The 24,861-nt window shown below is 41.3% G+C and overlaps 1 protein-coding gene across 4 annotated transcripts in view; it reads right to left on the bottom strand.

Annotated features, from left to right (window-relative positions):
* Positions 1–24,861, bottom strand: part of PACRG (parkin coregulated) — a 530,362-nt gene that overhangs the window by 377,748 nt on the left and 127,753 nt on the right. For all 4 annotated transcript variants that reach the window (XM_059714750.1, XM_059714757.1, XM_059714746.1 and 1 more), the window contains one exon: positions 9,936–10,070. In XM_059714750.1, coding sequence (XP_059570733.1) covers positions 9,936–10,070 — 135 coding nt within the window. The remainder of the gene's footprint in view (positions 1–9,935; positions 10,071–24,861) is intronic.

The following is a 24,861-nucleotide window of genomic DNA, read 5'->3' as shown; positions in this document are numbered from 1 at the left end:
AGCTCTGAACTATAGAAATCAGGTAAACTGTCACTTCTCTTTGCAAGGTCTGGTTTAGACTGGCATTCAAATTCTAGCACTTATTAAAGACAAAAAATCTGGGGCATTTCCAAGACAACATACTTTACTCTTTAAGGAAAACAAATTATTCAGCTGTTAAGTAAATCACGTCACAGTTTTAAAAAATAATACTCTTTATTTGAGGATGGAAAGAGACATTTTATTACATTTTTTAATTATAAATATGAACACAATGGAAAGAAAAAGAATAGTGTGTTATGATAAGCTGAAGGTACAGAGAATAAAGATATCAATGAGCTACAAGTGGCAAAGAGGAAGAGGATATAGTGAGTAGTCCCCTTCATTTTTTCCTTAGACCTGAAGATGGGTACTTGTGCTTGAAACTTGTTTAACATTTTTTTCAACTATAGAGCTGGTCCAATCACAGATAACACCAAAAAAACTCTCTCTTTAACTTGTGACATAATTCACTGTTTCCCTTACATTCTGGCATTTTAAAGTATAGTGTTTTTTAAACTGATAAGCACATTCATACCAGGCACATTTTACTAAATAGCTGCTTTAAATTCTGTGGTATTTTATGAAATGATCAGTTATGTCAGTGAAAACACCTTGTTTTGATAGAGTTCTCTATTTTTCACTCTATGAATAGCAATTCTGCCAAGAGATGGAAAGAAGCATCCTTCCAGAAGTAAAGAGAATTGAACAAAAAAGAGTAAATCATGAAAGCATGTTGTACATCAGTATTAGCAAGCAGTGAATCAACACAAAATTGCAGGTGTTTATACAGTCACTGCCTGTCAATAATTTTAATGAGTGCTTTAAGCATGCAATTAATTTATGCACATTATAAAGATTTTCTTTCTGTTGAAAAATCTAAGTTAGTGTGTTTAGTGATCATAGGATATTATTTTTAAAAGGTTTGAAAAGACCACTTTTATCAAAAACTGTTGTTTGATGATTTCACCAAAAACAAGAAATCCCTAACTCTAGGAACTGATAGTTCTAAGTCCTTTCAGCCACTCCCATGTGCATTGTACACTCCCATGTGCATTGTACACTTATAGCAACATTTTCTAAAAATGTACTCTAAGTGTTGTAAAAACTTATGTCTACAATGTGCTCTGTATATAAAGAACCAACTATACAAATACTAAATGTAATTATTAGTAATATAATAGCTTGAATGAGGTATGTTACTCAGCAAATCATCAAAACAGTGCTGATCATTTCGTTTTGACTTGCATTACTTAAAATCTTAAGGCTTGTAGCTGACCACAGTTGGACTCCCTGAATATCATCAGAGACTTCAAAGAGTAACCTATCAGCAGAAAAAAAGTTTTTTTCTTATATATAGCTCAAGATTTGGGGGGAAAAGGCAAACTATGCCTTCTGAATAAGGAAAACTGGAGCTACTGAGGTTAAAGGAAGTTTCATCATTATTTTCAATGCAATTGTGTTTTGCCCCTTTTTAAATGTTTATAAGCCCCTTTTCACAATTCTGGTGATGAAAAATGGTCTTAAAGTGGATATAAGTATAATTTACAGCCACTCATTATACTACTGAAGTGGTTTAAAGAGGCTTTTATTTAAATAAGAATTGGGCCAAAGATAAGATGTCAATCAATTTTGTAAAATCAGAAATCTGAAGATAAATAGGGCTAGAGCATGGGTCAGCAATCTACCATCTGAGAAACCTGTGGATCTCATTTGCAGATATGGGGCTTCTCTGCAGGCACTTTCTCTGTGCTGCTGCAGAGACAAGCAAGCAGTGCCAGTGATAGGGTCCCAATGCCCATCTAGCTACCATCTGAGGTGGGTCATTTTGCACTGCAGCCAGAAAAGGTTGTCTACCTTGGAGCTAGAAGACTGGAAATACCATTTACATTTTTGGAAATATCCAAAAATAATCTCTCATGCACATTAGAGAGAATACATTTTGAGGATAATTGGCTAAGAAATATCAAACTAGCACTGCAGCATTAAGGGCTATCACTGGTATTAGTTTATGCATGGACTTCATCAAGTTAGTGTAATAGATTTGTTAGTTTTTAATAATTTGTCTGCCAGAAGATATGTTATTGCTGTGTTTATACCTCCCCCAACTAAATGTTTTTTTCCTGTCATATCTTATTGCAAATATCCATTATTTTGTGCATTATTACCAGTGTAGTACAGGTAATTGTTTGGTTTGTATTTTTTTTGTTTTGTTTTCTTTTTGTTTTTTAACATAGCTGCTTTCCACATTTCTTTTTTAAATTGAATATTTTTACCCAGGTATATTATTTAATATTTGTTCTTCCAAAGAGAACTCTTTTTCATATCTTATGCTCATGTTTTCCATTGCTCTAGGTTACTGTTATTACTGCACTTACTGTTGTTTGCAACACTGCTCAGTTTAGTATCATACTGAAATTTCTCTAATTTATTGTTTACTTCCCTTCTAAAATAAAGATGGTAACCTAAATAGGAAATAACATCAATCTCAGCAGTATCCATTACTAACATTGTCCAAGCCTGATAAACAGTCATTTGTCACTCTACCCATTGTATATGATCTCTCAAAGCTTTGAATCCATATATCCTTCCCGTTTTTAACCTACTTTTTAAGTAGAGAATATCTCTTAAACTTCTTTTGCTAACAAATACGCTAAACAATGCTTAACAAAGAATGGAAGGAGAAAAATTTCTCAATTTAGAAAAATAAGTTATTTCTTGCAGACATTATGCCCTACTTGCTGCCAAAAATCTGACTTCACAAATGACAGGAAATGAGTGTAGTGCTGAGACTGTTACTAGGGAAATTAGCTTATTACCATTCATTTTTACTGGCTTTTAAGTAATTAGACCTTTGAAAAGCACTTAATAAATTAATTTAAAAAAACAGTTGGGGATAAAGTCAGTAAGTATTAGTTCATGTTGATCAATACCAAACAAAATACTTACAAAAATTAAAAATATTAAAGATATATTATCCTCTACTAAATGAAAGAGGACACATTCTGGCAGAAAAACAAGTGCTATATTCAGCGAGGCTTTTTTTTTCTGTTTGGCATTTGGGAAAAGGCACCAACATAATGATAAGAGATCTGCAGTAGTCGCATCAAGATCTCTTCTGTGTCTCTATACAAGGCTCACTGAAACAATGTAGAGGGAAAATCAGTTGAGAGTGGGTGCACCTTGTCATGCAATCACTTTAAATCATCTCTTCAGAGAAAAAAATTCTGTATCCCAACTAACCTTATGAGCAGAGATTATAGTTACAATTTATATTTATGACTTTACAAGATTTTTTACTGAAGGCAATGCTCACATCTCACGAGCAACAGAAACCTAAGAAAAAGGACTACTCTTGTGCACTAGAATGTAATGGGAACACCAGTACAGATATGTCTACCTTTAAAAACCTTATTGATGTATATATCCAGCAACTCTTCCCCCCAAAGTTAAATTTGCAGAAGCATTTTTGATAATGTATGTGTGTCTACACTAAACTTTTTGCTGGCATAACTATGTTGGTAAAAACTCATACCTACCACCAACAAAGCTATGTTGGTAAAACTTTTAAGTGGAGATCATACTCAACTCATACACTTACTTCACAGAAAAGTTTGCTTCATTCACTTCAAAATACTAAAATTCTTTTGAAGGCAGATTTTTTTTTTTGTTTTGCAGAACATAATGACTTCTATAATTAATCCTGCCCCCTAAATAACTCTAGTTTTTCAAGTATTCTGGTGACTTGTGCTGGGATATGCAAAGACTGTATTTTAAACATTTTTAATAATTCAGAGAGTTCTTTGGTTTTATCAACTTTTTAGTCAAAGGTTTAATTGGATTCTGACCTTTTTTAATTCAGTAATGTATATTTAAAAGTGAAAGTCCTTTTTAGACCTGACTGAGGCTTTATAATTCATAACTCCATATGAAATTGTGCACAAGAATATTTACGAAGTACTAAAAATCATATTGCTGGCTTCCTAAACAATTGCACACAGTATTGCACACAATTGCACACAGTAAACAATATTTTGATTTCTTTTCTATAATTATTGTATTTTTGACTATTTGTGAATTCCAAAATTAACAGAAATACTGCCGTCAAGTATTAAACTATCCAGTTTTCTATGCATCGTTAATATCTGTTTGTCAGTGCCAGAACTAGCTTAAGAAAATTTTTTGAAAAACCATGGACAATTACAGAATAACCTACCTATAGGGAAAGTTTTTTCCTCACATTTATTTAATGTTTTCTATCCTGGAACACAAATGTTTATACTTTGTATCTATTTTATTTAACATTAATATTTGTATAACTTCACTCAAAATTAAGGTGAAAAAATGGGTATAAACTGAGGACATAATTTAGATTTCTAAATATTATATTGATCTTGTGACATTTGCCAAAGAAGTTCACAAGCAAAACCTACAGATTTTCCTGAAGGGGTTTAAGAAGTTCTTGGACCATATTAAGTAGATCAGTTGCTTGGGTTGGGATCAAAATCTCAGACCCGTCTGTAGAGTGGGCTAAATGGATGAGTCTTTTAGCAATTTAAGTATAAGAGCTCAATTTTCCTCCATGGGGATAATTAACAAGTAAGCTCTGGGTTTGACTGCTGAGAATGGCAAAGGGATAAATTCAAGTAGAAGGTAAGGTAGGTGTGCACCTTATAGACTACCTAAATCAAATATAATATATATATATAAGAGTGGTGACTTATTAATACTTATTGTCAACGCTTAAATATGTTTTCTTGTTTAATATTTTCTCTTCTTTTAATTTTTCAAGTCAGGTTCTATTTCCTTTCTTACTTTTGCACACAGCAGTTTATTGATATTAATTATAAATATATTTTGATCTAAGTTTTCTCTATTTGATGGAAATAACATTATCTGAACTCACAACAGTAATGTAAAAAAAAGTAGTTTGGAAATACAGAATCTTTCAAGTTAAATGCTCAAGAAGATGTTTTTTCTCCTACTGAACTCGAAAGTTTAAAGTAAGAGTTAACATTATTTTAGAAAAGTTCTAATTTTCTTTGCTTTTAATTGAAAAAGCCAGAAAATAGCATTGTATGGCCAGCTGATTAGAAACTGATCAGTCTTCACAGCCAGAGTTTGCAATCTGTCATAAAATGCATATGGAGAACATTTTTAAAAATATTCTCTTTTGAAAATCAAAATTACAAAGAGAAGAAAAGCCAAGACAACAAGCAAACTAATATCAGATGGCATGGGGGAGACAATGTGTCATACTTATACCTGGGCTTTATCCCCTCTGAACTTCTCCATTCTCCTGCATTCTTTTCCCTGCTCAAGTCCATTTATCTAAACTTTACATGGGAAAAGGTGACTTTATATCCCATTTAGACTAGGAAAATGAATAACGCTTTAAAAACGTTATCTAAACTGTTTTAATGAGCAAAATTTTCAAACGCTACTTATTTTGCATAAACAGAATTTAACATTTTAAAGGTTTGCTAGATATGACCATTATGGGCTACTTTTCTCAAATTGGTATAACCCCACCAGCATACACTATACAAAAATCAGATACTATGTTGCCTCAACCTGCACATTAAGGGCTTGTCTACAAATGGAGTTACTCTACAAGAGCTTTTCAGGAAGAATAACTATTTGTGAATTACTTAATATGTGGACACATGGTTTCTCAAATACAAATACTTTTTTTTGAACTAGTTTAATATATTTTGGATTTAGTTATTCTATTTCAGTAATAATTAATTTTAAATTCATACCTTTATTTTGGAATATCTTTCACGCACAGGCTAGTTTTCATATGGGACTAGTCACATGCTTAAAAGTAAGTGTAGCAGACTTACCTTTTGAGCTCTGGATGAGTCCTGGGCTCGAGATTCTGCAATTCCAATTGGTGGAGCCTGTCCACCAATCAGAAGCAAGTCAGGGTAAGCAAGGCCATGCCCTTTCCCCGAAGGGAGGGGGCAAGGAGCAATCTGTACCTGATTCCAGACGACACCCTGCCAGGTCCAGAGAACGTTGGGGGTGGAGCCCCTGAAGTGTATAAAAGGAGAGCATGCTCGGCACACTGGGAGAGCGAGGGACAGCGAGGAGAGAGGAGCTCTGGAGACAACCGTCCTCAGGACCCTGTTTGAGCCTTCATGGTGCGCAGATCGGTGCATGGTGCTCAGGCTCTAGGAGCTGCCTGAGGCGGCTTAAGCCTGTGAACCTGGAAAGTGGCTGGGTAGGCAGTGCATGGATCAGTGCACGGAGAGCCAGCCCTGGGAGCAGCTCCACAGCTTGGGCCCCACCCGGCATGCAGACCGGCACACAGAGAGCCGGCCCTGCGAGCAGCTCGAGGCTGCTCAGGCCCCACATGGTGCGCAGGTCAGCGCACAGAGAGCTGGCCCTGGGAACAGCTTGAAGCTGCTCAAGTCCTCAGCTCTAGTGTGGCTCTGCATTAAACTAAAAGAGCCCTGGCGCCCAGAGCAGGGCCCGGGAAAGGGAAGAACTCCCATTGTGAGGCCGGGGAACTGGAGCCAGTAAGGGCTCGGCTCCCATGGGAGTGACCTAGGTACCCAGTGCGGGGCACCAGGCCATTGAGAGGAGCCAGAGGTGCTGCCAGAGAGAGGCTGGAGTGCTGATGGAGAGAGGTGCTGCCAGAGATACTGGCCACCAAGGGATGAGCCTTGGCTGCCTCAGAGCGGGAGCAGGAATTCCTGGGGAAGCAGGTCCCATAGGGGAGGTGGGCTTGGGAGAAGAGAGTCTGCAGCCTCCACCCTCCTCCATTGTGGGAGGGGGGGCGTGTCCATAACCTGGGACCCTAAAGGGGAAGGGCTCCAGGGAACACCCTGTGGGGTGCTAAGTGCACCCCCATATTTTGTGATTGTTGTTTTGTACTGTAGAGGTTAATATAGTTATGGGTACTCCTTAAGGGACTTTATATGGGTTTATCTGTCTTCACTGCCTATATATGTTTATTGTCTATTATTGGAACTTACCTGTATTGCTGCCTGTGTATGTCTATGGTATTGCTACCTCAGCCTACCTGGGTTTATCTAAGTTGATGTTCATATGTGTTTATTGTGTTGATGCCTTGACTCACCTGTTTGAAAGTGTTAATTCTTATTCTGTGCAAGGGGGTTAATTATTGCATATACTGTGAATCACCTGGTTCATGTTTTTGCAGTCCCTCGAAGTTGTGCAATATGTTGATTGCAGGTTATTGTATAAGGTGTCACACACTAATTTTACTGTAAATATTTAATGTTTCTTATTCATAGTTATTTATTGTAGTAATACATTTGTATATAGGTGAGCACTTTGTCTCAGCCTGGCTCTGTAGAGAGGAGAGGGAACTGCTCCCAGGTGGCAGGCCCCTCTCTCAGCACTCTTGCCTGACCACCATCCCTTTTACTGATGGACAGGGCACACCCCTGGGTGTACCCAAGCTACATAACCATAACCATAAATGTATGCAGGATGAAGATTAGTGCATATTAGCTAGAACAAACTTTGCTGTATACAAATTGTTTTACCTATGACAACAGATTTCACAAAAATCTCACACTTGTTCCCTTAATAGAAGACCACCATTTAGCTCAGCTATAGACAGATGAATGAAAAGTCAAAACCTGCTTATTTCCAATGTTTTAACATCTGACAAAGATGTTGGTTCATGCTGCTGGTAATGTAGGAATGGAATAATCTTTTTAATATACACTTAATATATACTTAGATGGAAATAATTTGTGCAGCAAATAAGATTATTCAAACTAGGAAAGGCAAATATGAATGGATATAATCAGTCCTACTTCCTGCTTTCTATATTAGAATGGCCACCATTTTATCCCAGCTGGTAGAAATACAGTGAGCCAAAAGGTCTAGCATAATAAATATGACTTAAGGCAGGTGGGGGGGTGGGGAGCAAATGTTTTGGCAGGAGCATCACAAAGTAGCCCCCACAATCTCTCCCTGAGTGCCACTCTAATCCCCTTCTCCTGCCTGATCTGTTCTAGTTTTTGCTGTCTGCCCTGTGCTCCCTGACTGATCTGCTGCTTTGAGGCTTTTTGCTCCCTGCCTTATGTACCACAGTGCTGCCTGCCCCTTCCCAATCTGCTGGAAGCCACACTAAGAGGCTGTTCATGCCACTTGTAGAATGGATGCCACAGGTTGGCTACCCCTAACCTAGGCAATGAGAAAACTTATCTTGTATTTTGGTTTGGATACCCTAGCAAGATCAATATCCAAGGCTGTTTCATTCCAACACAGCACATACTACAAACATTGGGAACAACCCATTTATTCTAAATAGTCATATTTGGCTAGTGGGTTTGTTGTAGGTGAACAGATTAGCAGGATGGCAGATGAGTTGTCACTATCAACATGGCAAGAGTCATTGAAATGGAAATATGTATACCAAATAACAATTAAAATGGGGCAAAGGGTTGTCAGTCTCAATATGGAGCTGTGAGATTAGAAATTGTAATGTTTTAGGACAGTAACCCACACAGGCAGAAATGGTGCAGATTAGCCTAGAGCTCTTTCACTCTCTCTAGGAGGTTAGAGTGATGGTTTTTGGAATGAACCAAGAAGCTGAGGCCTAGTACGTGGTAGGGCCGAGTCAGTTTATGGACCTGTGAGAAGCAACATTGGATTTTTCTGTTTTTCATCTGAACATAGGGCAGATCTAGTGGAGAGAATGGCTATAGCTTCCCCTTGTTGCAAGACCTAGCTGTTTCCCTCTGTTCAGGAATTTATGTGCAATAATGTTGCAACCTATCTGCTGCATTTCCCAGACTGCAAGTATTCTTTTTATAATACAATAAACAAAAAACCCCTATATCTGAACCAGTCATGAATTAATTGAATAGGTTTATTTACCAAACTATAGACTTAATCCTGCTCTCATTGGTTTTACTGATAGCAGAATCTGGCTCCACATTGTGAAATCCCTCTTCCATCAGCTAAATTAACAGAGCTGTAATTTTTATATTAGGAACATGTTTGATGTGAACGAATCAAATCATTCTACAAATCTGAAGTATATTCTTCATGAATATCATGTTCATTTTTATGCAACTATTACTCCCTTTCTAAAAAATCTTCTTCTAACCCAATACGTAATACAAAAAAGTAAAATAATTCTTGATAACCAAAATAATTAAATGGTAGGAGAAGGTTAAAGATCAGTATTCATTTTTCAAATTAAATTTAAAAGCCTGCTCTAGTTACTTAAAAGATTGGCAAGTTTTACAAATAACATCACTGAGCCTTTTAGAGAGAAACACAGCTGCATTAGAATGGAGTCATTAGGCAATACATTTATTTTGAAGCCAATTAACCTTTTGTCAGAGAAATGTCGGAGCTGTAATGGTTTCAGCAGTGGAGGTCAGCCTCTAACAGGGGCACGTATGACAGCGATTACGCTGCCTGACATATGCTGCAGACTGAGAGTACAGCCATGGAATGAGAATCTGCCTTCGTTTGTATTCTGCTCTGCATTTCCAGGGAGCAGGCAATCTTGACCTATCCATTTAGGTAATTAAAGCTTCTATTTGGAAGTGTCCTGCAGGAAGGTGAAATTTGGGGGAGATAAATGGCTGCTGCTCACTGTATCCAGCCACTTCCATCATTTGATGGACTGCCTGAAATAGGCTGGGTTGCCAGGTCCTCATAAAAATAGAGATGAATTGGGCAGGAGACAATTCTCTAAGGCAAAGCAACTCTGTCATCTTCTTTTTTGCAGCATATAATTTAATTGTTAGTCAAGGTAGATGGCTGACTCAGGGGGCCTTTCTCTAACAGCAACCCCACCAACTTCCATTTGCTAAGAAATTATTCCAGTTTATTTACTTATAAGCCAACTTTGTTTGGCAATGAGAGATGTCACTTCAATAACCACAGCTGGCTGCCACAGCTGTGCCCTGACTTACCTTCCAGGCGATTTTGTTTCCTCTCGTATCATGCTCAAGGGCGATTGGGAAGTCTCCTCGCTCATAAAACTTACGAAATGCTGTGGGCTTTGTAGTTCTTTCTTTAAATGCTCCTGCAACTGGGGGACCTCTCACCTAAAAAAACCCACAGTGTAACATTTTGTTTTAAAATACGAAGCTATACTCATGTAAAAACATCTGTGACATAAAAGAGGCAGATAGGAGAGAAGAATGGCATTGATCTTACACATTGGCACTACTCTCACTCTTTACACGTTAAACTTATCTTCTTTTAAGTTTCCCAGTAGAATTTTGAATTGACATTTTAGGAAAGCAATATTACTTTTAAAAGAAAACAAGGACTGATTTTGACTACTTGTTCTTTAGATTTAAAAAAAATTATTTTCTTGTTAAACTGTCTGCCTTAGTTACCCTAAAATTTTTCAAATAAAATTAATACTGCATACTTACAAGTGTTATAGTACCTTACATGCCTTTTTGAGAACTAATTTCTTATGGTTTGTACAGCAAATAAGATATAAGACACTATGTCTTACATAAATAGTTTTGATACAATACATTCAAAACACTTGGTATAATCCTAATATACAGTATCATAAATGTATTTATTAAAATTAATTAATTAATTAATTAAAATACAAATACTTAAATTATGCTTTTAGTAGTTTATAGAAGTATGAGGTTTTCTTTCATGTTGTGCTTGGGAACCTGAAGTAAAATATACAGTACTAAGCAACATCTAGCCTTTAAAAATATACATTGGAATGCCCTTTACAATTGTTTTCCTTATACATTAAACATTCCATTGTTACACTTAGGTCACATCTACATATTATATTTACACCACAATTGTGTTAATTGCAGCATAAATGGTAAGGGTGCTACACATGCATCCAATTTAAGGTGCCATAAAATGTCAAACCAGACATTAAAATATTCTACGTACCATATTTACTTGAATATAAGATGACCCTGAATATAAGATGACACCAAAATTATTATATTCTATATATGGAAAACACTGATTTGTTGTAATTTTCCAGGTTTAGGATCTAAGTATTAGAAGATTGTCTTGAACCCCTCCCCCTGCCCACTGCTACAGCAGGGAAAGCAGTAGCTGGAGGTCAGGAGTCAGGTGGCCCCTTGCCTTCTGTCCCACCTCTGCAGCCTTCCTGCACCCTCCTGCCACTTGCACCCCACCAGCTCCCCATAGCCTCTGTCCCTCCCCCATCTCTGCCTCTTCCCTCCAAACTCCCCCCAGTTTCTGCCTGTTTCCTTCCTCTCCCCCACCTCCCCCCTTACTGCCAGATGCTGCTCAGGCTACTCCACCCCACAGCACAGCATTTGGAAACTCAGCCCTTGCCTGGCCATGCAGCAGTGCTGATTAGCTGGACAGAGAATGCAGCAGTATTGGTATTGCTGACTGGTTGGGAGGGGAAGGAGTTTCCATGTGCTCGAACCCCGGCCTGAGCTGGAACTGACTTTGCCTGACAGTAAGGGAGAGGGAAGGGGCTGGGTGTGGGGAGGTGCAGAAGCTGCAGAGGGAGGATGGCGGGGGTGGGCAGGAGACTGCTGTCAACCTGACTCTGACTCTGGCCCTGACCCAGGCTCAGGACCAGAGTCAGAGCCGCAGCAGCTGCCTGCTCCCACCTCCGATTCGTATGCAAATATAAGATGAGGTACTTTTCTCCCCACGCTGACGAAAAAAAAAATCTTATATTTGAGTAAATAAGGTATAATGCCATATATATTTTTATGGCTGGTTTGTATGGTACCTCAAACTGAACGCATAGTAAGTCCCAGGAAGGCAACAATCACCCACTTGTTGGCTCTGGCCCTAGCCCTGGCCCCTGACTGGACTGGGGCAGGTTCAAGACCTCAGTGTGGTCCCTAATCAGAGCTGACAATCAGATGATTCTTGGCCCCAGGACTGGACCTGCAAGCACCCAGCTTTCAAATTGCACATGCAGGGACAGCCCAGGTTTGTGACCTTCGGTTCTCCCTGCACAGATAAGTATAAAGGGTGCTATTATGATCTGATCTCTGATCCAAAAATTGCACTTCCTGCCACGCACGTGTGGCATGATAGGAGTCATGACTGTTGGGTCTGGGGATTAGATCTCATAGTGCCTTTAAATGAACTTGTGCCATGAGCCTTTTTGGTTAACAAAGTTGTTCTAAAAGTTTCCTATTACCTTAAAAAACAAAAACTCCTTTTTCACCTTAACAAAAGATGTTACAACAAGATTTACTAATGGTTTGGCCCATATTATCATGATGGGTGTCTATATGGTTGTCCTCATAATACTCTCATAGGGCTGGTAGAGCAGTCAGTCATCCACGTATCCCCACAAGGTACCATTTTAGCCCTAGTCCTGGACCCTCTTGAACTCTGGTTGTTCCATTCCTGACTGCGGAAATCTACTGCCCTGAGTGTCAGGCCCCAGGTGGCCACCCCTACCTACTTATTGCCCCATATGCTGACTTGCCAACCATTCTGTACTGGCCACATACCCAAATTAGTATTAGAGCCTGCATTCTCTGAACACCAACTACTGTACTGGGAAATGCCAGAACCCATCAGACCTGTCCAGGACCTGCATTCCCCCATACACCCATGCGCGAATTTCCAGAACCCTTACAACTCATCTAGGACCTCTGTAGCTCTACTCACCCATCTACCCTTCCTGAACTATGGTTTCCCAGTCTAAGTCCAGCCCCTTGAACAAGCATGGTACCAACTGGACCAAAGAAGAGGTAGATGATTTCATCCCCATCTGGGATAAGATTGAGAATCAGGGGGCACTCCAGTCATGCCATTAAAACAAGACAGCATATCAGAGGATAACCAAGGAAATGCCAGCCTGGGGTCATGACCATGAATGAATCTAGTACTGTTCATAGTGTAAGGTATGGAGACAGCAGTTCACCAAAACATGGGACAGCAACTACATAGCGGGTGCATGCTGGGTCATGTGCACCCACTACAAAGCACTCTCCCACATCTTTGTGGTCACTGACATGGTCAGGTCTGAAAATACATTTGATGTGGCCAGCCCAGGTAGCTGTCCAGAAGTGTGACGAGGATTCCAATGCAACTGTGATCATCTCTCATAGTGAGAGGCAAGCAAAGCCCACCCTGTCATGGCTAGCTAGTTGCCTGAGCTGTGTGGACTATAAAGCGGGCCCAGGCTCAGATGAAGGCTTAGAACTTCCTCTCACACCCCTACCCTGCATCCCCACCCATCTCCCAACATGGACCTGGTGATCCAGAAGACCCAGCCCACAGCAAGATAGATTCTGTGGATGGTAAGTGGCATGCCAGAATTGCAGATGGATTTGGAGGTGTTCAATTTTGAGAATTACAATTTGGGCCTGTGCTAGAACCATTTGGGGAAATGACTCACCATGTCCCACTCCCCCACTCCCACATATGAGTTTGAGGTGTTAAAAGGCCCTACTGTAGGCAAAGGTGATTGGTGGAATTGACATTATTTTGGAGGAGGGCATCTTTACCAGTCTCTGTGCAGTTTTTAATCATCATTACATTGTGGATCCCACTTCAGTTAGGCAGTGATTGATGCTATTTAAATTAATTGCCTACTTAACACCACAGCCACCTCCCCCCTACCAAATCCCAATGCCTTTAGTGTTCAGAAATAACCTCATGTCCCAAGCTTGAGATAAAATGCTAGGGCTGGCTTTGCTCATAGCTGTTAAGGTACCCACCCCCTATTCCTACAAATTCAGTTTAAATTAGTTTATAATCTTGGCCCATAAAATGAGAAAGAACCAGAGTGATCTTCATGCCCCCTGGTAAGCAACACAATAAGGATAAATACATTTGGTGTAGTAATTGAGTGCATGAGCAAAGGAATGACAAATAAGGCAGCTTTTAAATCAGTAGGTGCAGACTCCTTGGATAATCAGAGCAGACCACTGGGACTGTTTAAGTTCTCCTGGAAGCAACCACAGCATTGGATGTACAGTTCCAGACTCCACTAAATGCTGATACCAGCCCCAAAAGTCAAGCCACACACCCTCTTGCCCCCTACATTTTTGTGCAGTCCAGAGCTGTTTGAGAGTGGAAAAAGGACAGGTCACAGAATGGGCTGGGGTTCTAAGTCCATTTGAGGTGAGAGGGGTGCAGGTGGCTGCAGTCCACATCCATGAAATAATATTGTAGAACATAAAAGACAGCTGGTAACAGGTCAATGTCTATTAACAGCAGTGGTCTGCTGATCTGCTCAAGGCAGGAGTGGGTAGGGGAGGATGATGCTTACTTCCTTTGCATTTTCAAGACATGTTCAGCAGCCACTTGTTTGTAGCTTTAGTGATTTATTGGGTGGCAGTTATGAAAGGGACAGATTAATGGCCTCCTTTATCCCACTCTCAATATGCAAGGTGGTCAAAGTGTTCCCTGATGTTCTAGGGATGAGCCAGCTGCACCAATGACCGATCGTAGCATGCCTGTCCAGGTGGATTAGGGTGACATAGGCCAGGGATCCTGGTGTCTTGCGGTGATAGACAAGGGCATTAGGGGGTTCCAACACAACAGACCACACTCTGCAGCCCACCCTTGCTACCTTCAACTGGACCGCTATGGGTCACAGACCCCACGGCCACTGGCTGTACCCCATGGCTCTGTTCCGTGTATGATTGCCCCATCACTACTCAAGCATGCCCTCAGTTCCCTGGGTCCCTAGGGAGCGCAGGGGAGACTGAACGTGTTGCGAGTCTGGAGGGCAAATGAGCCTGTCTGCTTGCTTGATAGTCTTGCAAGTTTGAACTTTGTTGGGGAGTTCTTCAAACTGTCAGAGCAACAGCAAGGAAAACAAAGAACTCTTGTTCATTCTCTTCTACTTTCAGGCCAGACATATCCAAAAGGTGGCAATGGCACCCAGGGGTTACTGTTGCCTCCTGAGTCTGGGGGGGTACAATTTATGGGTGGGCCCAAAGGTGGGCCTGGGGGTAGGCCAGAAGCCCCATATCCACTCCTATATTTCTGTGCTGCAGCTTAGTGTCCCCTCCAACATGCTGCTGGCCTATGCAGCAAAAAAACTGCCCTGTCCTGAGTGATGCTGAGTTGGGGGGCCAATCTCAGGGGAAGCACGTGTCCCACCCATGCCTCCCCTACCAGTCACCTGTGATGGCACCTCTGGACCAGATAATGAAGCAAGGATGTAGTCAGAGACTGGTTTCCATGCCCAGGCAGAGGAAGACTTGTGGTCACACAAAGATTAACATGTTGGCTTTTATGGAAGTATGCAGACACTCCTGGGTTGCAGAGCCAGGCAGTGAAAGGAAGTACAGGGAGTGTACTGACACTAATATCGGCCATGGTCAGGCACAGGATCAAGGAGTTGTGCTGCACCACTACATGGCTTGCCAGGTGGCATGAAGAGGCTGAGAAGCAATACTTGGCTATTTCTAAGTGCACGCAGGAGCTGCTCAGGGAGATAGTGAGGGCTGAGTAGGAGTTTATGAATCACTTTGTGTCTGCCTTGAACCTGCAGACAGAGAGTATCTTTGGTGCTCTCCGCATCACCCAGCAATTCAACCACAAGTGGGACCATCTACTGGTTCTTGGGGGTACATACTATCAGTGGGCTATAGTGTCCTACAGGGATTCCCCCTGCAGCAGGAAATAAGATAAGCACACCCCAGTCATCAGAAAGCGAGACCCTGAAGCCTGAAATATCCTCCGGGGGAAAGCTGCCAAGGGACATGCTGTGTGCATGTGGTGTGGTCACAAAGTGCCTGTGGCATGCTCACATTCATAGGGTAGTAATGGGTTTCATGAAAACATTGATTTTTTTTACTGTTTCTTTTTTTTTTTTTAATTGCATCAGTTTACTGTGTTACATCTGTTGCCTTATTGGCCCTTTTCCACATTTCTGTTGTTTTATTTAATAAAAATTCTGCCTTTTGTCAGAATTATGGCTGTACTATTTTAAAAAACTGGGCAGGAAAAAACCTGGATAAGGAGGGGCTGTTCACAGATGGTATTCCTTCTTTCTTGCATATCTCTCTCCCTCCTCCCTCTCACAGGGAACCAACACTAGCTTTTGGCAGGGGCATCTTGACCAGTCACTATGCCTTCTATATCTGTCATTCTGTTGTGTTTCCCACTTCAGTTAGGCAATGATTGATGCCATTTAAGCTAATTGCTCACTTACTGCCTCAGCCATCTTTCTAGCCAAAAACACAATAGTGGCACTAAAAAGTGATAGGGACCAGCATATCTGGTACCATGCCCAGAGCATGAAATAAACCATCTCATCAGGTTCCTCAAACCACAGCCCTATAGACAGGGATTGGCACCTGGATGAACATTTACCACCTGCCGCTAAAATGCCCACCTTGCATCCTCTCCCCTGCCAGTGCTTCCTGTCTACACTGGAGACAGCCACACAAGGGCATGAGTTTGGTTGATAGTGTTTAATTGGCTACAGTGCATCAGTTTATGTTTTATCACCCCCCAGCCAGGAGTCTGGAAAAGTGGTCTGCCAAGTCCCTGATCTTCCTTTGTGAATTTGCAAGCATGACTCCTGCAGGAGCTGGTAGCCTCTCCACCTCCTATGGCAGGGGTAGAGGCTTGGGCAAGTGGCTCTGCCCTTGGCCTCACAGGTGTTATGCAGTACGCATGCTAAGATCATGAAACAAGGTACAATGTGTACACTAGCATCTCAGGCACCCTCCAGGAGGTTTTGAAATGGCAAAAGTACACGCGACAGCCATCGTGCAGCTGCTGAGTTTGTAGTTGAATAGTTCCTTCTGGATATCCAAGGGTCCAGTGAACAACTTAATCAGCCATGGGTGCAGTGCATAGCACAATTAGTAGTGGCTACAGTTTACCCCTCAACCTAGTTGTCATATAGGCCAGGAGCAAACTCTCTATGTTCCATCAGCTGAGGGAGCTCCTAAATATCCTGGCATTGTACACTTTGCCCAACCAGCCAGATTTTACATGCATAAAACAGCCATGGTGGTCCATGACTGCCTGAAGGATGATTGAGAAGTAGTCCTTCCGACTGACGAACTCCCAGCCATGATGCTCAGCAGAAAGGATGGTGAGGTATATGCTATCGATGGCTCCAACTCAATTGGGGACGCCCAGGCTGGTGAACCTGTCCCCAACCTCTTGTGGGTTGGCAAGGCAAAGATTCATAGATGGTAGGGGCTGGAAGGGAACTCACAAGATCATCAGATCCAGCCCCCCTGTGTTTGGGCAGGAAAGACTGTTGGGGTCAAATGACCTCAGCAAGGTGAGTATCCAGACATGTTTTGAAGATTTCCAGATTAGGTGCTTGTACCACCTCTGAGGGAAATCTGTTCCAGATCTCGGACACTCGAACCATAAAGAAGTTTTCTCCTATATCAAATCTAAAGTGATCTTCTAGCAATTTGTCATGGTTATTCCTTGTCTTCCCCTGGGGTGCTGTAGTGAACAGATGCTACCCCAGGCCCTGATGTGTGCCCCTTATATACTTATAGGCTGCCACCAAATCCCCTCTAAGTCTTCTCTTCTCCAGGCTGAACAGTCCCATGTCTCTCAGCCTCTCCTCGTATGCCCTGTTCTCCAGATCTCTAATCATATGCGTAGCCCTTCTTTGGACTCTCTCAAGCTTCTCTACATCCTTCCTGAAGTGCAGTGCTCAGAACTGGATGCAGTACTCCAGCTGCAGCCTCACCCAAGTCAAAAAGAGTGGGAGGATGACATCCTTAGTCTTGCTTGAGATGCATCGATAGATGCATTCCAGTGTTTTATTTGCTTTGCTGGCTACAGCAGCACATTGGTGGCTCATGTTCATTCTACAGTCTATCACAACCCCCAAGTCTTTTCAGTTGTGGTGCTAGCAAGTGTAGCACCACTGAGCCTGTGTGTTGCAGATTATTTCTCCCCAGGTGGAGCACTTTACATTTCTTGATATTATACTTCAACAGATTTTGATCCGCCTACCTTCTGAGCCTGTCTAGGTCAGCCTATATCCCCAGCATGACCGCACTGCTCCATAATTTGGTATTGTCCACGAACTTTGCCAGTACACATTTAACACCCAATCCAAATCATTAATGAACATGTTAAAAACCACTGGTATAAGTACTGAACCCTGAGGATTGCCACTGGTCACCACACACCATGTCAATTCAGTTCTATTTATTAATACTCTCTGGGTCCTGCCTCAGAGCCAGTTTGCTAACCACCTAACCATTAAGTTGTCCAGGCTGCAGTTCCCCAATTTTTCCATGAGGACATCATGAGAGACCAAGTCAAAGGCCTTTTTGAAATCCAAGTATATGACATCAACCTCATCTCCCTTGTCCAGGTGGCATATTACCTGATCATAGAAGGAAATAAGGTTAGTCAGGCATGACCTGCCTGCAACAAAACCATGTTGGCTATCTTTTAGAATGCTGTCTTCAGTTAAACTATCAACAGTGGTTTCTTTGACAATTTTTTCCAGGATTTTTCCAGGGATTGAGGTCAAACTGATTGGCCTGTAACTCCTTGGGTCTTCCTTCCTTCCTTTCTTGAAGATAGGTAACACATTAGGCCCTCTTCCAGTTTTCTGGATCCTCTCCTGAGTGCCATGAGTTTTGAAATAGCTTTACAATTGGTTGTGTGATGATGTCAGCCAATTCTTTTAGCACTCTTGGTTGTATCTCAACCAGTCCTCTTGACTTGTAGACATCCAGCCTCTCCAGATGTTCTCTCATGAGATCTTTACCAATTGTGGGTGGGTGATCACACCCACCTTGACCATCTTGTATCCTGTCATGCAGTGTAACACCCTTAGGTGGAATACTGATGCAAAGCATTCGTTTAGGAGTTCCGTTTTCTCCTGGGTGTCAGTTATCAGGTGTCCCATTACATTCAGAAAGGCTACGTTTCCCTTATTTTTTCTTGACTTCCTATATATCTAAAGGGCTTTTTATTATTCTTGATTTCCACTGTCAGTTTGAATTTTGTTTGTGCCTTTGCTTTTCTAATTTGCTCCCTACAGGTACGGGCTATTGCTGTGTATTCCTCCTTGGTGGTAATTCCTGACTTCCATCCCTTATAAGCTTCTCTCTTCAATTTCAGGAAGTTCTTGACCTCCCTATTGAGCCAAGGGGGTCTCCCAACCCTTTTGCTACCTTTCTTATGAACAGGAAAGTACTTTGTGCTCTTTTTTGCATATGATGCATGGGGCCATTACCCATTGGATCACCAGACTGTCCCACACTGTCTCTCCAGCCATCATCTTGGCCATGCCAAAATGGTTTGCCACAGATTGGAGGCCATCTCCAATCACAAGCTTCCACATACCAATGGTAACATACTTCTCCATTAATAAGTACACATTGTCACCATTGTCTGACACTGTATGGGTAGGGCAAGCTTGGTGCAGATCTCCATGAAGGTGCCCCTGTGCATGCAGAAGTTTGCACTCCACCGCTTGTCATCCCAGGTGGCTAGGATGATTCATTCCTGCCATTTGCTGCTTATCTCTCTAGCCCAGAAATGGCAATCCATGGTTTACAGCCCCTCCCATGTTTGCCCAGCCATAAAGTGATAACCTGCAGCCAAAAGATCTTCAAGCATATGGCTGCTGTCATGGACTAGGGTGCAGACATAACCACAAACTCTTCATTCTTTGACAGTGAACACATGCCCTAGGTTCTCCCTTACAAGTATCGCTCCATCATTCTTGGTGCCCATAAAAGAAGTCATGGCATAAAGCAGGGCCAGCCAACAGCTTTTTTCCACTGAATCTTCCTTATGTGGTGCTGTGCCAGCAAGGTGTGCAAGGTGGTGACCATGTATAGATCTATACAGGCCAATGGTGGTGGAAGCTCTGGGTAACAGTCAAGGGTGGCAGGCAGCACAAATGCCATGGAAATTCAGACAGGCAATGAGAGTCCCAAACTGCCTCCTACACAAATGTATCCACCTACCTATAATTTTAACAACAAATGGGCACTTTATTCAGTGCTGAGTCAGGGGAATCTATGGATACTTTACCAATGGGAGGCACACTGATATGTGAGCTCACTTAGGCCATATGCTGGAGAAAGAGCAGCAGTGAATGCTGGCATGTATGCTCTCTCAGGCTATCTGCTGGTGGAAGAGTGGCAGTGTCTTCTACCTCTTTTTAAGGCCTTGTTACATGTTGCATTTTTAGCTGCTGTTAGCATAGTCTTGAGTTTGAAGCAATCACATCACAACTTAAGACTATAAAAACCTTCTCAGACTGTCCCTCACCTGTACACTTGTAAATTGCCACTAGAGGGCTGGTGAGCAGTGGCCTAAATAGGAGCTACAGCTATGAGTTGCCCTTACAGGGCTGGTGAGCCAGAACATGCTTCTATCCCTGCTTTAGGTGGGTGTGTATGAAAGATGGGTTGTGGGGGGACCAAGAGCATGAGGTTGGGAGGTGAAGAGTTAATGGGATGGGGGTAAGTAATGAAATGGGAGGTGGAAAGGAAAGGGGGTGGGAGGAAGTGTGGTGAAATGAAGGGAAAAAATAAGTAAAAAAAAAAGTAAAACAAATACAGAGGAAGTAAATCAAAGAAGGTCTCAAGTCTTAATAATTTGGGATTGGGGTGTGGGGGTGCTGGCATGCTTCCTGGGGTAGCTGAGAGGTGGGAATAGTGAGGGAAGGCACTCCCAGGGAAGCTACTGCCCTGGGAAGGAAGCCCCAGACCATGGGGACCCAATCCTGCTCTCTTCCTTGTTCCCCCAGCACACCCCTTGACCTAGGACCTGTCTGTGCCCTGCAGCCTTGTTAGCTGGCATGCGCTCTACAGGCTGTTTGTACAAAGTTGCACCCCTGGGGATAGGAAGGTCACAGCCCGAGGGGTGGGATCAGGAGTTCTGGGGGTTGCCAGAACCACTACCTGGGCAGTAAAGTTCAGGGGGTGGAAAGCTTTTCCACATAGGATGAGGGAGGGAATACTGCATCCTGGGATGCTGGAGTACTGCAACTTGGGCAGCTCATCTATGGGGAGTAACCACACATTAATAGAACACAAGCTAAGAAGCCCAGATCAGAGATAAACCTGCCCTGGAAGTGGTGTAACTTTAAGCTGCCTACTGTGTGCACTGAGGTGTTAATGTGTGGACAATCCAGGGGTTAAGCGCTTCAGGATCTGCCTAAAATTAACATGTAACAAAGCCCTTATACAGTCACTGTCAAGAGCAATGTGTGGACATCCTGTTCCTGTGACTTCTCTATTGTGGGATAAGTCACATGACAACCAAGCCCATCACAAATGCAATTTTTTTTATAGCCTTAGAAAGATTAAGATCAGAGTTTCAGTTAATTAAAGGCTAATATTCGTAATAGTAAAATATACAAAGCAATAAACAGTTTTTCAGGTTAGTTAAATGCCAAAGAGAAGTTGAAGACTTTGATAATGGTAAAAGTCATTTACAATGTAATTCTATGCCAACTGAACAGTTATTTCTACTTTGTGACAAGATAAAAAATATGTAGATAGATATATAAAAATATTTAAAAATAGATAAAAGATATAAGTTATTAACCAAAAAGGGAGAAAGACCCACAATTTTTCTTGCCTCAAGCATATTTAAAACTGATTCATACTGTTGCTTTCTTGCACTTTTCATTAATGGCACATTAGGAACCTGGATTAGAAAAGTGATTATTTCAGAGTAAGTTTAAAAAGTGATCAATTATTTGAAGACTGAAGTATATGAAGGTGCCAAAATGCACATGCACCTACTGGACATAAAAAGCAAATTTATAGTGTTCACAGAGACTTAGTATATATGTATGAATAGTTAATTGGACACACAGTTATTCAGTCTGTATGTGTAAATACATATGTTTTCAGTCATACAAAGGAAGTATTTAAGCATGTGTGAAAAAAATGAACAACATAATCAGGCACAAAAGATAACATTCTATTTATTCCTGGTCATCTAAGTGGCCATTTTTGTTTGTATTCTTGGTATTATGTGCTCAATTTGTAGACTTATAGCCCTGTGTGCATGGCAACTATGTGTGATTACACAGTTGTACAGGCTGAGCACATACAGTAGGGGCCATATGTGTGCTTCTTGGGTGTGCCTACATGAGATGTTTATTGAGATGTTTATTGTTTTCACTCCACAGGAGTCCATGTGTAGACGCTGCCCCAGCTGGCTGGGGTATGAGGATGCTTCAGTGAGGAGGCTGCATGCTGGCTAGCCCTGCACTGAAGCACCCTCATGCCCCAGTTAGCCCCTCTGCAACACATTGAACCAAGTTGGAGCAGCCCTGGACTGGCAGGCTGACCCCCTGCCAGCTGAGGCTGCTCTGACCAGTCCCCATATGCTGCATATCAATAAACTCGGGAGCTTCTTGCTCTGGAGTAAATTGTTACTGGGCCAATGTTCAAATGGCGTGCCTGGGACCAAAAAACTCTGGAGCAATAAGATCCAGCGTTTATTCATGTGCATTTATGGCACATGTAGACACACCTTTTGTGAATGTGAAGTGACCTCAGGTACCTGAAAATTGAGCTGGAAAAAACCTATGCATATTGGACTTATACAGAAGAAGAGAAAAAGTTGCATCTTTCTTCTCCAGAGCTCAGAAGCTAGGCATTCACCTGAGAAGCTGTAAGATAGGTTCTCTGTCACTGTTACCCAGAGGGTGTTTGAACTTGGGTGCCCTTGATTTCCTGGCACATTACTTTAACCACACATGATAAATCAGCCATTACTCATCCCTTTCTCTGCTGTTCCTTTTGAAACTGAGGTACTAATATAATCATTAGAAAAAACAGATGGAAGATAGTACAGGAGAAACTTCTGCCACACTGAGAGCAAGGGCCCCTCCCTTTCTGGGGCAGCAGTCAGAGCCAGAGTCACCACTACACAGACTGTGGTTTCCTCCTACCCTGCTAGCCCCACTTATCTCCCACATACCTCATTCTTGTAGCTGCCCACTGGAAGAAAACACTCTAGAGGCTAATTGGTTCTTATTCGACTAGTTATGGAATATGGGTTGGTTTAAGTAGCTCTTTTGTGCAAAAATCTTTCAGAACATTTATAAAATAACCAGTAGTTTCAAAGTTTTGGAGATCTTAAATCATATTACTACAACAAATTGTCTTGCTTGCAATATTTTTTTGCACTTTCTTTGCAAACTTATTTGCAAATTAGCAGGTAACAGACAAGTAAAAGATTGAGAGAAGAACTTTAACATGTCTTTATCTACCTATTGTATTGACTTTACTTTTTTTCAGGTACTCCATACATTTTATCTATTCCAAAAATCTTAATTTGCTTAATCTTCCTCCTTCTGAAAGCTTCTTGATAAGTTTCATTTTGTATACAGTTATAAGCATTCATTATTTTATTAAGCAAGTCTATCCAGTTTGACTTTTGGTGGTCATGGAAGGTTTTGATATACCGAATTCAGTTTCCTTTTTTCACTTACCCATTTTCTAGTGAGTGATACTGAGTTGTGTGAAATATTTTAAATTTGCAGGAGAGCTGGAGCTTTCCAAATGAACTATATTAAAATTATACATCTTGATCATGATTAAGTCTTCAAGGGAAAACAATTTTCAAAACAAGATCACCAAGGGTTAAATCCTGTTTTATATTTACCTGCTTATGTGGACTTTTGAAGCTGCATAATGGCAACTCTGGGTATTTATACAAAGTTCAGATTCCACATACTTATGCTTGTTTTGCACTTCACTATAAACATACCCAGTAAACTGCACTCAGACTGAATAAGTCCCTGTGGGCAACAGAATTGTCTAGGCACATGTTAGTAAAAGAAAAAACTAATTAGCAAGAAGGTACTAAGACATTAATGAGGGGACTTATCTGCCCAGAGAAGGCAACAGAATCACTCCTATATTTTAGTCAGATAATTAAGAGTTAGGCTTAATCTTCACTTTGGTCACTCTTTGGATGAAAGAAGATTTGTGTCCAAAGTGTCTTCTGATGGGATATGCTTGACCCAAGGAAAATACCCATGGAGAAGTCCTCTACTGCCAAAGGTGTGGTAGTAATAGGTGCTAATCAAGATACTCTACTATCCCTTGGTACATCCAAGGACTATAAAACAGCATTAACAATATAGTTAATTTTCTCTTCTGGGTATTGTTTCATGTATTTTTTCCATATCAAGGAGCATTTTGGATATTCATTTTTAGTCTTTACAATAGATTTTCCACAATCATATTTAACTTTGAGTTAAAATCACCAAATTCTGCAACATCACTTATGTGCTGTGACATTTAGCCTTGCAGATGTGAAGACAATAACAGATCTCTGTAAACTGTGAAGGATTGTGTATAGTGGAGGTAGTTGTGAAATGTGTCAGTTACAGCCTAGTTTAAAGCTAGCAACTCCAGCTTTTTTAAATAAAGGTGATATATCTTATCTGGAGTTACTGTGCTTGGCCCATAACCAGTTAATCTTAGCTTCTCTTCCTGATGTTATTGTAAACCTGCAGCTAGGATAAAAGCTGAAACAAAACTGAGATAGGTAAACGTTGATGGCCATCCATCAGCCATTTTAAGATTCTTTGATGTTGTTCCATCCAGTTGGCTGGGTTTTTGAAGAGCTCTGTGTTTTTCTTGTTTATTGGCTGCCTTCTTTCTTTCCAAGCCTGCTTTTGGAAGTGTTGTGTGTCTTACTGCAATAGAACAAATCTTACAGTACTTTTGCTATTTAAGAAAAGTCTCTACATTTCTTTATAAGTGCTGCTTTATATAAACACAATCTATAAATGGAAGATCTGCAAGGCACTCTTCCATTCACTGCTGGAAGACAGCAGGTATATTTCGAATTGTGAGGTGATGACTTTTTCAGTCAAACATTTGATGGTAAGCCTTCCCTTGATTAAAAATGGAGAAAGCTTTGGACTCCTGTTTTAAGCACACTGTTTCT

The sequence above is a fragment of the Alligator mississippiensis genome, chromosome 1 (genome assembly GCF_030867095.1).
Source record: "Alligator mississippiensis isolate rAllMis1 chromosome 1, rAllMis1, whole genome shotgun sequence".
Classification (NCBI taxonomy): Eukaryota; Metazoa; Chordata; order Crocodylia; family Alligatoridae; genus Alligator; species Alligator mississippiensis.
The sequence above is the reverse complement of the archived record's forward strand: the minus strand, read 5'-3'. Positions and strand labels throughout refer to the sequence as shown.